Source organism: Elephantulus edwardii, unplaced genomic scaffold, assembly GCF_000299155.1.
Source record: "Elephantulus edwardii isolate Elephantulus edwardi_28Jun2011 unplaced genomic scaffold, EleEdw1.0 scaffold00036, whole genome shotgun sequence".
Taxonomy (NCBI): domain Eukaryota; kingdom Metazoa; phylum Chordata; class Mammalia; order Macroscelidea; family Macroscelididae; genus Elephantulus; species Elephantulus edwardii.
In genome coordinates, this window is record NW_006399786.1 from 16,122,515 (window position 1) to 16,139,699 (window position 17,185).

Sequence of the window (17,185 nt, forward strand, 5' to 3'; positions counted from 1 at the left end):
AAAAATCCTCCCCTCCCCCAAAAAGTTACTATTTCAAACAACTTCTTAATTAAAAATAAAAAGTTTTAACTACATTAAAAAAAATATGTTGTTTGATTTACTGACTGCTGATTCTATAGGCAGCAGTCTGCAGAAGTAACTATGCTGCTTCTATAGACAGCAGTCTAGGAATCATGCTAAACAAAAGAAAGCAATTACAAAGGACAAGCATTGTATGAGCTCACTTTTATGAAATAACAAGAATAGGTTCACAGTTATCAATGGTTACTAGTGGCTACCAAGGACAGGAGGTGGGGAAGGAGGCAATCAATTTCTGTGAAATAGTCAAGTTTTGTTTATGGAGTAGGGAAATTGGCACTGAATAAGGGTAATGGTTACACTTGACAAAAATAACTGATAACCCAACGATTTATATCAGAAATGTGGTGAACTGGCAAATATAACATCATAAATAATTTTACCACAACACTGACAGCAAAATTAAAAATAAAATAGAGAGGCAGCTGCAATTTGTGCTATTGAGGGTATAAACAAACACCTGTGGAATGAGTTTTCTTGTTTCTAGGTTTAAGGTCATAGTTTCAAGCATCTGTCCAGTCAATTGGCTCAAGCTTGTTTTTAGAGTCTCTGCTCCACTTCCTAGTTTGGTGAGTAATCTACAGGTCTTGTAAAGTTTCAAAACAGCTGTCAAAGATACTATTGGTCTCCGCTTGCCTGGAACATCACAATAATACAGCTAGAAATATCCCCAGGAATCTAAGAAGGAAATGGACTGCATATCTAATTCCCTCCATGAACTACCTGGCAGCTATATCCCTCGCAGTGACATCTGAAGAAGGGGATGGTGCCTGGCTACCATTACTGGATGTTTTGATCAAAAATCCAATGGATCAAAAAGAAGAAAACTGAAGTAGAATTTCTAATTCTTCTAGAAACCAATCTTAATTAACTCACTGAAACTGAGGGGGAACCCTTGAATCTACACTGCCCTGACATAACCTATCTATAAACCTTACATGTAAACAATCTTTATATGAAACCGCTTAAGTAGTAAAGAGTATTTGTCTTCAGCAATGTGTTCTTTTAAAGATTTACCATATTTCTGCATTCTGATGCTTCTGAATTATAGAATATGCCTTTAAAAATTAAACAGCAAAGATGGACAAAGAAACAAAACTTGTTTTGGAACAAGTGCAGCCAGAGTGATCATTAGAAGCGAGGGCATGTTGTTAGGAGGGGCCCAGACCAAAAGAAAGACATTATGCTTTGAGAAAGAGAAGGTCAGTAAAATAGAGGAAGACCCTCAGAAAGACAGATTGACAGAGTGGCAGCAACAATGAGCGTAATGGCAGAGCATAGACTGTGAGGATGGTGCAGGACTTGGTAGAGCTTCAAGCTGTTGTACTTGAGGTCACTATGAGTCAGAAACAACTATGACATCTAACAACATTCTCACAAATAATGCATCATTCAAGTAATGCGCACACTTATAATGCGCATTGCACACAAGGGAAAAAATGCACAACTATTGGGTGGTTTGCAAAAAGGGTGTACCACACGTTGTTTGCATAAAATCCAGGTTTTTTAAATAAAATTGACAACAGTAATTTTAAACCACAAAGGAGAAGTTTATGGGGCAGAGAGTCTGCTAGTAAGGGTAGAATAATAGAGATAGAGATGGGGAAATGGCATAATGTTAAGACTGAGACTAGCGTCATTGAACTGTACAGGGAGAAAATGCTGAATGGATGCAAGTCTTGATATATTTTTTTTTTCATCAGAAGCAAATTTTTTATAAATAACAAAAGAATCTTTCTATCTTTGCAGATACTTGCCAACATGTTGGGTCCATGGTAATAGCCCAGCCAGCTTTGCTGATGGATAGGCTGAAAGTCTAACTGGGTGGACTTTATATGGAGATTCTTCCTGGACAACTTGTTGCTTTGTGTTCTAGGCTTCCTGGAGCAGTCACCCTCTGGGTTCTCTATCTGAAGCTTGCTAAGACGCAGCACTCTTTTGCAGCCTCAAAACAACTGGCAGGGCAATGCTTACATCCTGCTTTCCAAAGAGGAGGCAGGGGCACTGGCTGCATTGTCTCTGGATATTGGCAAAAATGTGGTCCTGCCCAGGGTCCTTCACAACCAAATCTGAGGTTGAATTGCTTTTGTTGGGGTAGATAAGCTCCAGGGAAAAGAGACAGGAGGACGCTGACAGATGGGGAAAGGGTCACCCCCACAGCAGGGAGTCAGCCTGGAAGTGGGTACTATAGCAACACACTAAGAATTATCCTGTGAATTAAAGGATGGCTGGATTCACTGGGTCTGCCCAGACAGAGAACCTGGCCGGGTCTTTGTGAGCCAACAGATGAGAAGCAGATTTGCAGCTGTGTGATTTGAGGAGATAACATTACTCCTCAGCCTTACTCCAGAGGGTAAACCAGTGACTTGAGAGACAGTCAGTGAGAATGACTGCCACAGGGTGAAGGCAATAAATAGGGCATACAGATATGCTGTTCGTGACTGGAGAAAATGTATAAACAATAATAAAACTGACTAGAAGTCCATTTGCTTTCTATTTGTATTACCGTGCCAGCGGCTCTTAACGACGTCAGTGATAAAATAATCACCCTAAAGGTACACTTTTTCCCAGGGTCTCCCCCTCAACTTGGTACGCCCCTGGGATAAACAAGCACCAGGTGGGAAAGATTATAAATTTGCAAGAGAGTAAATAGAAAGCAAATGACTGCTGAGATAATTTTTTTTTTTCAATTACAAAACCCACTTTGTAGAGTTTATAAATGTTTGATTTGTGCATGAGGGGCCTTTTCACTGTTCAACCTTGTGTTTTAGTTATCTATCGCTGCCTTAAAACCAATCCTTTTTCAAAACCACATGAAGTGTTCTAAAATAGCAATCATGTATTTGCTCTCAGTTCTGCATGGCTCAGTGGGGACGGATCATCTCTACCACATGTGGGGTCTGCTGGGATTGACAACATCCAAGAGGGCTTTTTCACTTAAACATCTGGTATTTCAGTAGGGTGAGTAACTGAGGCTCGGCCAGGCATCTCAGTCTTTCACTTGGATTCTCCACCCAGCTAACCTAGGCTTCCCTGAAGCGTGGTGGTTTTGGCATAAATAAACCTTTTCACATGGTAGTTTTCTGCAGAATAAAAAGCAGAAGCTGTCAGGCTTTTTTTTTTTTTTAATGCCTCCATTTGGAAGTCCTAGAAAATTATTGCCTGCCACATTCTATTGATCAAAGTGGTCCCTGGGACAGACCAGATTCAAAGGGATGAAAACCAGACTCTAATTCATGATAAAGGAAATATTACTGTGTACGTCTTTGGAAGCATCATCTAGTTCACAATGTTTTCTCCATAACTAAGAAAATTCAGACCCTAAAATTGCCACCATTCCTTGGTTCTGGATGGCAAGGTTTGTTCATGAAAATATGAGATTGTAGTGTTCCTAGTGTAGCAATGACATTCAAGAGAAAAAAAAATTAGGATAAGCATGATTTGTCGAAACCTAAAATACAAAGCATTCTGATTCCATGAGACTGTCCGTTTGACAAGTAACAGCCTTGCTCTACCACTCAAGATAGGTCTAATGCCCACATGTTTTGGCCATTAGTATCAGGAGTCCCTTCACCTTTACAGCTTTTAGAACTAGTATCATTGGAAATGGGTTGACCATTTTAAGGATCTGAATCCGTTTTCAATACTGCAATGCACACTGTATCTGTCGAGGGACCTTCTAAAGTCCTTTCTAGGTCAGAGAAATACATCTCAGTCCTAACAGGATCCACCTGAGAGCTGATAGGCATCAACATGATTCCTTTGCTTCTGTCAGCACAGTTAATCCCCCTAGACGTGTCCAGTTTTGGTTTTGAAACTATTTTTGAGCCCACTGTTTTATTCTTTCCTCACTAGAAATAACCCAGTGGGTAGGGCCGGTGTGAATGCCCAGTCTGTAGATATGGTAACTTTACCAGGGAGATTACTACCTTCCTAGGTCATATGAGATATTAGGTGCAGACTTAGAGGAAGAAGAGCCCCCCAGGTTCTTTATCCAGGCTTTCTTTAGTCTGACAGAGCTCAGGGTTCCAAGAGGAACCTCTCCATTGGCCTTCAGGTCTGGGGAGACCACCTCTTCTACCTCCTCCTCTGTTAGCTTTCAGGAAATTCTGAAGTAGTACCCACGTGTTTGTTATCCCGTGACTCCGGTTCCCAGTTTAGAAAAGAGTTTGTGTGGGCGGCATCCCCTGGATGGGGTCAGACTTCCCAAGGACAAATGCCAACCCACGTCCATAGGTTACCCCTACAGGCCTGAGCTTGGGTCTGTTAGCCTCTCCCTCTCTTCCTCTTAAAGACCTTAACTTTCCTCTCATGGGGGAAAAGGAACAAACGTGTGTCTCTGACAAAACCCCCTCTTCCCCTCCCTTGGCCAGGCGGCTGTGGGGTCGTGCTGCCCGCTCTCCCCCACCTTCCTGTTCGTCCTTCCTCACACCCCACCCTTCCTGCCTCGCTCTGCCAGTTCCCATGTCTGTTCGCCCTCCGCGCCCTCTTGCCGGGCTCCAACGCGAGGCACCCACCCGGGGCACCAACCCGGGACCCTCGTCCCTCCCAGCGCCCTCCCGCTCGGACCGCTCTCCGCCCGCGGCTCCCCGGCTTTTGTTGCCCGGGCTTGTTCCGAACTTGAGAGCGTCTCGGGACGCCGAGCCAGGTCACGTGCGTTGGTGACAACCTCTCGCAGGGCGGCCCCGCGGCCCCCGCGCCGCCAATTGGTGGGGCCGGGCCTGGCGCGGCCCTGGGCGGGGCGACCGGGCGGGGCGACCGGGCGGGCCCGACGGGCGGGCGGAGCGGCGATCAGCTGTTCCGAACGCAGAACAACAAAAGGAGCCAGACGAGCCGGCGGCGGCGCAGCAGCAGGGAAGCCGGGCCGGGACAGCCACGCCGTCGGGGGTCTGCGGCTGTGCAGGGTCATTAACGTGGGCGCTGCCGGGCCTGCCGCCGCTCCCTCCTCAACCTCGCACGGGCCCTCGGCCGCCGCCGCGCGCTTCTTCCGCCTCACATCCTCCCCGCGTGTCGGACCGAAGTAAGTGCAGCGGGGCAGCGTCGGCGCCTTGCGCCCCGCTGTGGGCGGGGGTGGCGGCGCAGTCCCGTCCCCGCGCCGCTGCCCTCGGGGAGGCGTGGGGGCGTTGTCCCGCCTCTCGCGTCCTCCCTCTCCGCCGCCGGGCCGCCCATCCCTCCGCAGGTCCCCGGCGGTCCCCGGGGCTGAAGTGCGCGCACACCGGGGCCGAGTTGGGCGGCGGTTGAGTGTTTGGTTTCTGCCTCCTCCCTCGAACGTGGCCTGTTTCTTTGCTGTAGCAGGTCCTCCTCTTTCTCTTCCTCCTCACTCCCTTCCACTCCTCCTCCCGTCTCTCGACCGTAGGACTCCGGACTCTGGGGAGAGTGGCCGCCCCGCGGGCACTTCCCTGCCAGGCATCCTCCCCGGCCAGCGGGGCTTGGACGCCCGGCTCCGCGCCCCCTTCCCCTCCCCGGCCCTTTGCTTCCCCACTTCCCCCTCCCGCTGCAGGGTCGCGCACGTTGCCTCCACCTGGTAACCGGTGGCCGCCGAACTGCCCGCCTGCCCTTTGCAAGTTCCTTGACTCAGCTTTGGTCTTAACACATCACTGTTCAGGTTGCACCTGTGAAAACACCACTCCTCTAGCCTGCCAGAATGAAAATCAGGTTTATTGGCTCGCTCTCATGTTTATTGAGCGCTTACTATGTCCATATACTATGCTGAGCACTTTAATTATCCCAAGCCGTATGAATTGGGCCTTTTGATAGGCATCCTGAGGCGCAGAGAAATTACATCCTACGGACCAAAACCCACCGTCATCTGGTCGCTTCCGATAGCGGTCCAGTAGGCCTGACCATAACTGCCTGTAGGGTGTCCAAGATTGTAATCTTTACAAACTAGCACATCTTTCTTCCCCAGAGCAGTCGATGGATTCAAGTTATGCACCTTTCGTTTAGGAGCCTAGTGCTTCAATAACTGCGCCACCAGGGCGCCTGTACAAAAGCCCGCACAGCCAATTACAATTTCCTTTTGCAGTCCTACAGATGAATTTTATGTAGGGAATTTTCGGTTCTCTTGTACTTCCTAATTAATTTTTTTTACTACTTTAGTTGTATGGAGTAGATTGTAGAAGAAGCCTCTTTGCAACCTAACTTTCAAGGACACAGGCCATCTCCTCCTGCAACAGCCTTTCCCTATGCAAAGTAGCTTTGGGAAGAGAAAAGAGTGACTCTTGAGGTCATTTGAACAGAGGTAATAATGAGTGTCCCAGGACCCTGAAGTCACTTGCTTAGCAATTTAAATACAGTCTTCATTTGCAAATGTGAAAAGCTCTGAGATACTTTGTGATTTTCAGTTGCAACCACTTTAAATTGTGAAACTGGCAGCATAATTTTCAAAGGACCAGCTTGGAAAAACAACCTTGCTAATTTCTGTAACAAGGTCTCTTGTTTTCTCGTCTATCTTTTGTCCTATTAGGAGACCTGCTTTCAAAATCCAAGGTTAATGGCCTATGAATTACTACCACTTATTGCTATCTCTGTCCACTGTCATTTCAGCCTCCAGAGCAGACAGTAGCAAGTCTCCAGGGGAGTAATAGCCTCAGCTGTAGCTGGCTGAGTAGACTGGGTGGAAGTGGAACAAGCAGAGACAACTTTTCTTGGCTTGATTTTTCTGCTGTTCAAAATTGATTTTAAATTACCCAAATCAGCACATTTGTTTTTCTGTACTGGTGAGAGGGATGGGATACAAAAGACAGTTTTGAAGCCATATTTCATTGAAGATGTGTGAGTTTAGCCACCTGATATTCCAGAAACTATCAAGAAACCATCACTGCACAAATACTTAGAAATCAGATCATCAAAGTTGTGGGTTTTATTTTAGTTGGGTTTTGTTGGTTTGGTGCTGTGTTGTGTTTTGGTTTGGTTGGTTGTTTGGTTTTGTTTTGTTTTTTTAACTTAGAAGTGTTTTTTGGAGCCTCCTACTGGCAGTCTAAACCAACTGAAACATGCTGTTCTCTGAAGTTCTCTGAACCAGATATAAGGCTGGCAGGAACCTGAGAAATCATGTACAGGGAAAAGCAAAGCACTTGGAATTGGCAGTTTGGTGTCCTAATCCTGGCTTAGTTACTTTTGAACAAGTTAATGTCTGAACCTTAGTTCAACAAGTACTTCAAGTACTTGTCACGGGGTAGAATTCAGTAAATTGTATCTCATTATTATATTGACATTTTGTAAATAAACTCATACTCAAAGCCCACCATAACACAAGTAGCTTGTAATGAATTTAGTATTTACCATGTGCCTGGTAAGTATCAGGCACTGTTCTGAGTGTATACACTTAATCCTTACATTGGCACTATGGATTAGGATTATAAATATTAACTCCCATTTTACAGGGAAGAAATTTGAGGCACAGCATGGTTACTAAATATCTGAAATTCACAGAGGCTGCAAGTAGCAGGGCCAAGATTTCATATTAAGCAAGCTAACTCTAGAGCCAGTCTTGAGCTTATCACACCACTATACCTGTCTCAGAAATGAGAACACAAATTATGCTAACAAGCTTTTCCAGACCAAAAACTCCTAGCATGGAAGTTACAAGTTCTCTAACTAGGATGCCTTTGCTGATAAATATTAAAACAGTCACCTTTCTCTGCCCATAAAACATTTCTATTCCTGTAATATGAATATTATTGATAATAAAATATTCAGTAAAGCAAGATACAGAATTGTACATTCACTAGGCTACAAGAGTGCTAAAAAGAAACTTTATATGTAGGAGAAAGAGCTGAAACAAAATGCATCAGTGTGCTAACAGTGGTTTAACAAGGCAATGAAATAATGTTGACTGTTTGCCTTTCTCTCTTAAAGTATGGGCTTGGTAGTTTTATAATTAAAAAGACATATTTGAAGGGAGTGCTGAGATAACTTGAGCCAAGCTGAATGGGGACAAAGCTCAGAATACTTCTTAAAGTGCCTTTTTAAGATACTTGGGCTCAGACACGTTGTTTCTTTCCTCCACTGGAGTGAGAAGAGAAACAACCTGAGTGGAAGTGCTTCAGAGAAAAGCAGTGATACTCCCCACCGCCTTTGCCAAACCTAAAGCTGAATTGGGAAATCTCTCCTTCCTAGGACACATGCTTTCTCTGGAACTTTCACTTTTATCAGAGTTCTGAAGTCAGTGTGGTGAGGAAAAGTACAGTGTTCTACTATGAACCATCCCCATCCAGAGCCCTTCTTCCTATGCAGGAGTTAAGGTTAAGAGAAGCAGTGACTGGCCAGACTACTACTTGTCATCAATGGGAGGACAGCCCAGTAAGGTTTGAGGGAGCTACTTAAACCAGGAAGCAGAGCAAAGCAAGGAAACACTGCAAGGTTTGAAGTCAAGAAAGGAGTGTGTCAGGGGTGTGTCATTTCTCTATACTTTTTCAATCTGTATGTAGAACAGATTATTCCAGAGGCTGGACTTCATAAGAAATGTAGCTTGGAAAAAGACAGTGTGCATTATGCAGATGACACAACCTTGCTTGCCAAAACTGATGAGGACCTGAAGTGTTTGCTGCAGAAGTTCAAGGACTGCAGTATTCAATATAGATTGAAGCTCAACATCAAGAAAATATTCTCACCACTGGGCCTGTTCGCATCATCATGATAGATAAAGAAGAAATTGAGACTGTTAATAATTTCATCTTGCTCAGATCCACAATCAACACTCTTGGCACCAGCAGCCAGGAAATCAAAAGACAGACTGCGCCAGTCAAGTCTGGTGTCAAAACACCTCTCAAGAGTGCTGAAGAGCAATGATGTGAGTCTAGAGACTAAGGTGCACCTGATCGAAGCCATGGTCTCTGCAATTACTTGCTATGCATCAGAGCGCTGGACAGTGACTAAGGATGACAGAAGAATTATGGATGCCTTTGAGTTGTGGTGCTGGAAAAGGGTATTGACCATACCATGGACTGCCAAAAGAACAAACAAGTCTGTCTTAGAGAAGGTGAAACGAGGTTGCTCCTTGGAGGCAAGGATTTTGAAGCTTTATCTCGCACACTTGAGGCATGTTGCCTGGAGCAGTGACTTATCAAACTTGGGCTCCTGTGCCTTTCCCTCACATAGTACCATAGATAGGGGACAAGGCATTCTTTCAGGTTGGGCATGGATTCTCTTGTGGAATCCTCCCCTCCCTACTCCACTACTGCCAGAATTCAGCCCTGCACTCTGGAGAATTAGGATTCCTTTCTCAGCTGGTTCAGCAGACAGAGAACTGTACTTGGATTCAGTATCTGCCCCATAACATAAGAGAAGAGGAAAAATATTGCGTGGGTTTTTTTTCCTTCTAGCTTTTTTAGTTAAAAACCTTTTAGTGCTATAGCTTATTACCCAGTTCACTTTCTTTCTGATTTCACTTATATCCAACATAAAGCTGAAAATGTGAGTTTTCAAACTAAAGCTCAAGGATTCGTACTTTGGCTATGTTGCCACCCAAAAGTGTTTCAGGAAAACTGGTTATGTAAGTGATACTTCCTGTTTACCCTTTTAAAATAATGTCCAAAATGAATTGTGCATGCAAAACTGTTCAAGTATCATATATTTGATGTGCTTTACTTTCTTAAGAGTGTGATACACAATTGTAGTGGTGCAGTTTGCACACAAAGAATTTAACCAGGAGTCTCATCAACTGTAGATCCTATTTTTAAAATTACAGTTTGAAAGTGAAATGTAAGAAGCAGAAGATAAAAATTCAAGGCTGACAGCTATGATTAAAAATACCTGTTAGTGAACAGCCTTCACATTTCTGATGTTTTCATGCATCCGTTAGGCTTCTTTCATCCTCCTTAAGAGATACAGGTTTCTTCTAAATCCCAGAAACTTCCATTCTGTCACCTTCCAGATGACTCTGACATGCAGATTTCTCAAATTCGGCATGTGCCAGATGCCAGACTTGCACCTTCTGCCATATTTGTGGTCCTATAGATGGTCTCGCCACCCCTACAGCTGGACAAGTTGGAAACTGAGGTCTTCCTTACCTTCTTTCTCCTCTTAACTTCTGGTTTACAAGACCCTGCAGTTGTTAAGTGTCTGCTTAAGCACTTGGCCATTCTCTCATGATCCTCCTTCAGAATCTTGAACCAAACCAAAGGTGCCACATTCACATTGATCTGTAGGCTTTTAGCATATACTGTTATTTCTCCCTCTTTCTCTATTGTGATATTTGCAACCATTCAAGATTGAAACCGTTTATTCCTGGAGGCTTTCCCAGACCTCTGTCAAGGTTGAGTCTTTGGTTCTCCTTCCAGATGACAGTTTTCAAAGAGAAATGAGGCTTTGTTCACAGCCATCTTTGCCGTTTACCGTGCCTGATAGATTGTGTGGTGCCGTCGAGTGTGATTCATAGTAACAGCAGATCTGAACTCTGTCCTATCGTCGTCATGTCAGACACTCGTGAGCCCCTGGCTGCAGAAACTGTCAGTCCATCTTGTTGAGGGTCATCCTCTGTCTTACTGACCCTTCTACCTTTCCAGGCATGACATCCCTCTGTAAGGAACAGCCTCTCTTCAAAATGCCCAAAGTTTGTGAGATGAAACTTGACCATCTTTGCCTCCAAAGACCACTCTGCACTTTTCCCAAGACATATCTGTTTGTTCTTTGGCCATCCACAGAACATTCACTACTCTCCTCTAATACCACAACTCAAAGGTTGTTTTAATCTAACAGGTACTCAATATTTGTAGAACAGTAATAGTTGACACCAACTGAGAACTTTGTGGTAAATCCCAACTTAAGTACATTGTTTTTTCTCATACAAGAAAAAATGAGGGAGATCTAGGAACAGAGTGGTGGAAAAGTCATGGAAAAGCTCTGGCTTGGCTTAAACTGGGATCAGAGTGATGAAAACGTAGGTGGTTGGAGCTATGCCTGTGCCAGAGCTTACTGAAGTTTAGATGAGAGGTTGGTTTTGAGCAAAAGGAGTCAAAGATAACTGCTAGGGTTTTGGCTTGAATGGATGCTGGAGGCTACTGCTGCTTCTGTTGCGTATTCCAAAAGGATTAGTGAGGGGGAAAAGGAAAAATTCTCTTTGGGACCTTAGATTTGAAGTGTTTATCAGGTAGCCAGGTGAAGACGGCCATATAAATCTACAACTCTAGAATAAGACAAAGTAGGGCTGGTGTTTCTTACATCTTTAGGAATTATTAACTTCATAATTCACACAGCAGATAACCAACAGACCAGGATTTAAAGCTAGACACCCTGCCTTCAGTGCCTTGCTTAGCCACTACACAAAGAATTGGTGTTTCCAGTCCTATTCAGTACCAGCTCAGTTTCTACAGTATTAAATTTCTTTATGCAAGCTTTGTGTTCCAAGTATGATATAATTTTAGATTTTTAAATATACTTAGGTATGCTGAAGAGCTTGAGATTGTTACAGGATTACAATCAATACTCTTGGAACCAGCATACATAGGAAATCAAAAGATGAATTGGATTTAAAAAGTCTGCTCTCAGAGCAAAGATGTCAGTCTAGAGACTAAGGTGCACCTGATCCAGGCCATGGTCTTCACAATTACTTGCTACGCATCAGAGAGCTGGACAGTGACTAAGGATGGCAGAAGAAGAATAGATGCCTTTGAGTTGTGTTGCTGGAGAAAAGTATTGAGCATACTATGGACTGTCAGGAGAACAAATAGGTTTGTCACGTAGAGGGTGAAATGCAGTTGCTCTGTATAGACAAGGATCTTCGACGTACTTTGGACGTGTTGCCAGAAGGGACCAATCCTTGGAGAAGGACATCATGCTCGGAAGGGCAGAGGGGCAACACAGGTGAGGAAGATCCTGGATGAGATGGATTGACACAATGACTGGGGTAATAGGGACAGGTGTGTCGGAGACAGTGAGATTGGCTCAGGATAGGACAGGGGTCAGAGCTATTGTGCATAGGATTACTATGAGTCACAAGTAATTTGACAGCACATAACAAGGTTATAAATACACCGCAGAAGAGGAAATAAACCAGGGAAAGATAAAGGCCTGGCATATTGGTGTCCACCTAACACTCTTGCTGGATTCAAATGAAGATTTCTGCAGTTAAATTCTCATCCTACCCTTGTGATTTCCCAGATCTTTATAGGCTGTATTTGAGTATTTGCGAACACTTATGTCTCAGTATTTTATAAAAGAAAGATGCAGCATTTCATATGTTTAGCTCCTGTGAAAAAAGTCATAGCTGTAGAATGTAGGTGAAGTTATGCTCTTTCTTCAGAATGTATGTTTGCATATGCGTGTGTATGCATGTCTTTTTCATATACACACATGCATAAATACAGTAACTTTTTTTGTTTCGTTTTAGGGATAATGACTCTTGCTGTTCACCGAAATTGAATAAGCATCGTGAGCACTTTAAATCTCCTGTTGGTGCCACTGGGCTGACTGAAGACAGGGTTTTGACATTTCAGCGGTAAAGATCCAGCCAAAGTCTCAATTTGCCTTAACAATGTTCCAGAGGCTGAGTAAAAAGTTTGTGAGTGAAGTCAATACTTCTAACCAAGAACCAGAATTTAGTGAGAAAGAAGATGATGAATGGATTCTTGTTGACTTCATAGGTAAGGAATTATTACTGGTTTAGTCTCCACAGTGAAAGCAGAGATTTTTGCATCTCCATTCTTGCATAAGCAAGCCAGTAACTCTACAAGTTTTTAAGCCTTAGAAGTAAATAAACAGTGGCAAGGAGCTGCAACTACAATCCCAGAGGCGCACGGTTTGAATCCACCAGATGCTCTGCCGGGAAAGGAGGGACAATCTCCTCCTGTACCAGTCAGATCTGATTTGATGGTACACTCACACAAAAATAATAAAATAAAAAAGTAAATAAACAAATCTATCCTTTAAAAAAAAATTCAGGAAACATCCTGTGCCAGATCAGTAAATTTGACTGATGTCAGACTTTCCAGTTTTGCAACTCTTCCAGTCTTCGGAAACCAGAGGCACTTCAATAGAAAACCCTCATATTAGACAAGCACTAACCTATTTGGCTCATCATTTGTTTATTCAACAGTGTATATAAACACCCTCAAAAACCATTTCTGCAAAGCTAGCATGAGCTGTTTCTTAACACAGTGTTGTTGTTAGGTGCCATGAGTCGAATATGACTAATAGCGACCCTATAAACAGCCGACCTGAATCCCACCTTATCCTGTGCCATCCTCATCTTCTGACACCCTAGAACCCAATGCTGTATCCTATGCCATCCTCATAATCTCTGACACACTAGATCCCCTTCTGAAGTAACCATGTCAATCCATCTCACTGTGGGTCTTCCTCTCCTTTGCTGAGACCCTCCGTCTTTCAAGCATGATGTTCCTTTCCAAGGAATTCACCTAGCTACACTCATTAGATCTCAGAAGTGGTTTTAGGATCATGGTATGAGTGGATATAAATGCTTTTTTTCTAACTTAGAGGTATGTGAGCATCAGTCCACTAATGGTCATCTCTTCTTTTTTGTGCTCTGAATTTGATGGGTGGCCAACGTGATAATCATCCTCCTGTGGGTCTGTTCAACAACTCTGTGGACTGTGATCTAGACACTTGCACTGGGCTTTCAGCAGAAGAGGAAGAGGATGAGGACATAAGTGAAGAGTCACCTACTGAGCAGCCTGCAGTCTTTTCCTGCTTACCTGCATCTTTTCAGTGCTTGGCTGATCCAAGTGATTCCTGCTTCCTCCAATTTAAGTCGTGTCCAATGGAGGAGAGCTGGTTTATCACTCCTCCTCCATGCTTTACTGCAGTTGGATTAACCACTATTAAGGTGGAAACAAGTCCTATGGAAAACCTTCTCATTGAACATCCCAGTATGTCTGTGTATGCTGTGCATAACTCCTGCCCTAGTCTCAATAAGGCCAGCTGTGGGACTGTCGAATTTAATCCAAGTAATCCCAGGTATGTTATAAGCACTTTTCTCTCCACAGGCAATCAAGATTTTATTTATTTCCACAAGTCAAACTAAATTTGTGAAAGATGTAATTTTGAAAAGCATGTATAAAAGTTCATAGGGTAGCTAATGGCATTAAAAAATGTTCGTTTTAGATCTAAAAATTTAAGTGTGGCACAGCCCCACTTTTGTCCTAGATAGCTGTCTCATTCATAATTTTGTCTGTGAATATAAAGAAAACAATACTAGCATTTCTGCTAAGGGATATCTTGGAATGTAACTATGTTATGATGCACACTGCTTTTTTTTGGGGGGGGGGCTATCCAGTTTTACTAGATGACTGTGTCTTGAAATACACCTTATTTTCTTCCAAATAATCTTGGTGAGATTCTATCAAGGGAGTTCTGGTGGCATAGTCTGTAGGATGTTGCATTGCTAATCCAAATGGTGCACCTCTCATAGCTAATGGGTCAGCCTGTGAGTCAGTTCAGAGTTGTCAGCAATGAGTTTCAGATCACATCAAATGGAATTTAACAAAAGAATCTTAAATGTAAAGTAAAATGACATTTACCAAAGCACTTTGCTTAAAATGTAGGCTTTTCCCTTACTGAGGAAAGATTGCACACTCAGTGGAGTGGTGGTGTTTAGGGAAATCAGGTGATCTGAAAAACTCTATTTAATGGCAGTAGGTTGGGACACGGGCAGATTGGGGACTAGCACTTAGTGAAGATTAGTATGTTCCAAAACAAACTTATAAACATTTATTCAACTTTATCCAAAGAACATATTCTGACATAAACTTCAGGAACATGTTACTTGGCTCAAATTCTAGCTAAGCCATAATGTACTTTTATGAAATAGTCCCTATTATGTAACTTATTTTGGGGACACTGACATTGATTTAATTGCATCTCTTAGGTTAAAGGTGTAAATGAACTGGATTCTTGAAAGCAGTTCAGAATATTCCTATGATTGGTGCTGTCACCAGAGGACCTCTTTTTGGATTGTTGGGGCTCTGACTCGACTCTCTGTGTGTTTATCTCCTCCTATTTCCTGTTTGCCAAATATAAACAGGGCTTAAGCAGCACATTAGTTTGTTAACTTGACCAGGCTTTGCTGCATCCCAAGATCTCAGTGTTTATGAGGGTAAACATACTTGTACCAAGAAGAAAACAAGTTACTTGTATAGATACTTAATGCCAGGCTTTGTACTGCACAGGCCTGCTGATGCCTTTAGTTGGCATATTGTTGTTACCATGAAGTCAGCATTCAGAGCTTTCCAGCAGAAATATTATCTGGAAGTCTGTTGTTGATTTAACTGCTTTTTACAGTTAACTACAAATTAATTTTTTTCAGTCTTAAAAATTCCTCCCACCTGATCCTGATGTCACCTTTGAGAAATCCCATTGAAGAAGTTAGCAAGATTAATAATGTTGTTGTTGTTGTTACTTTAAACTCACTGGTATTTTATATGTTTACTTTCAGCATGCAAAAAGTTTGCATAAAGAAACTTTGTAAGCTAACACCATTTTTTAACTTTTATATTGGTTTGCTTACAAAGTTCATATACATTGTGCTTCACACTATCCTTCATGGACATTGTAAAATAACATTATTGTAAAAAACATGTATACATGTCTTGCAGAAAGACAAATACAGTATGTAAAAACTAAAAATTTAACAATTACTTCATTGCCCAGACATCTAGACATGAATACAGTTAACACCTCAGGGCATATCCTTCCAGATTGTTTTTATGTGCATGTGTGCATGAGTATACATACTCAACCTAAATGAGATTATGTTGTTTATGTTGTTACATGCTGTCAAGTTGCCTGTGACTCATAGTGACCCTATGTACAACAGCTCTAAAGCCTGCCCTGTCTTGAGCCAGTGTCACTGACTCTGACACACCTATCCCCATTGTCCCAGTTACTGTTTCAGTCCATTTCATCAGGGTCTTCCTCTCCTGCACTGTCCTTCCACCCTTCTGGGCAGGATCCTTCCCCAAGGACCAGTCCTTTCTGGCCACATGCCCAAAGTATGTGAGAAGGAGCTTCAAAATCCTAGCCTCCAAGGAGAAATTTGGTTTCACCCTCTTCAAGACAGAACTATTTGTTTTCTAAATGAGATCATATTGTATACTATTTTTAAATCTTCCTTTTAGTTGTAATCTCTTTTTTTAAAAAAAGTAAATTTTCACTTCAAATACTTCTACCCAAATAATAGATTCCCCTAGTAAAGCTAAGAATATTTGATCTAGTCCAGGCAAATTGGTATCCAATTCAGGATCATCGTACTATATGTAGTTGTAATTCTAGTGAAGAAGTTCACTTTTTGGATCGATTGTTTTGTATTCATGAATTACAGACATAATGTATAAGGTAGTTGAACAAATATATACTTTATATAAAGGATCAAAGTAACACATTAAAATTAATTCTTTCTGCACAAAGGAAAGTTCTGCTAATCATAACAGTAAGATAGTAACATTTCTTTTAACTTCCTTCTTTTGGATTTGAATTCTTGTAAGAAAGTCCCAATAAAGCAAGATAAAAATCAGTTGGGGAAAAAAAATCAGTTGCTACCAAAATTTAGAGTATGAGTCTAAGCAAGCATCTATGTTTTATGAGCAGGAAAGAAATTGTACATGTATCTCTTTTTAAAAATTCTGTCTTTAGAGATGTTACCAGCAAGCATAAAGATGTTAACCATCATGCATATAAAAGTACAGTACTTTGTAATTACAGATGGCTTCTATTGCAATTTAGCCTTTATAGATACTGTTGTGAAGATTTGTGTGCTATCATAAGCATATCATATATGACTTTAATGACCCATAGTTAACTGCTTTAATAAATAAGCTATGTCCTTACAATAAAATTAAAATAGCATTTTAAATCTTACTAGTGATTTAATAGTCACCATTTAACATTTGTAGGGCCAGGAAAAGCTGCTTATAGGACATTCTGGCACAGAGTAAGTATACTCCCTTTGAGAATGTGTGGTATGTGTTATCAGTCCGCATAGGAAAGCTAAAGAGTTAAGATACCCATCTTTTAAAAACTACCTTCTTTCTACTAGTTTCCACTTCTTTCCACTAGTTTTCTATGATATTTTTATTAATCTATTTAAAAAGTTAATGCTGCATATCCAAAGATTATACTTCAATCAAGTGGTTATAGGCAGGATATTTAA

General features: G+C 42.1%; 1 protein-coding gene and 1 pseudogene across 2 annotated transcripts in view; one reads left to right on the forward strand and one right to left on the reverse strand.

Moving 5' to 3' along the window:
- Window positions 1-4,987, reverse strand: part of LOC102853554 — a 53,926-nt pseudogene extending 48,939 nt beyond the window's left edge.
- Window positions 4,988-12,409: 7,422 nt separating this feature from the next.
- Window positions 12,410-17,185, forward strand: part of TP53INP1 (tumor protein p53 inducible nuclear protein 1) — a 7,269-nt gene continuing 2,493 nt past the window's right edge. Inside the window, exons 1-3 of one of the 2 annotated variants that reach the window (XM_006884578.1) lie at window positions 12,554-12,662; window positions 13,641-13,995; window positions 16,929-16,950. In XM_006884578.1, coding sequence (XP_006884640.1) covers window positions 12,554-12,662; window positions 13,641-13,995; window positions 16,929-16,950 — 486 coding nt within the window. Of the gene's footprint in view, window positions 12,663-13,640; window positions 13,996-16,928; window positions 16,951-17,185 lie in introns of those variants that run through there. The other variant, XM_006884577.1, reaches the window with a different exon arrangement.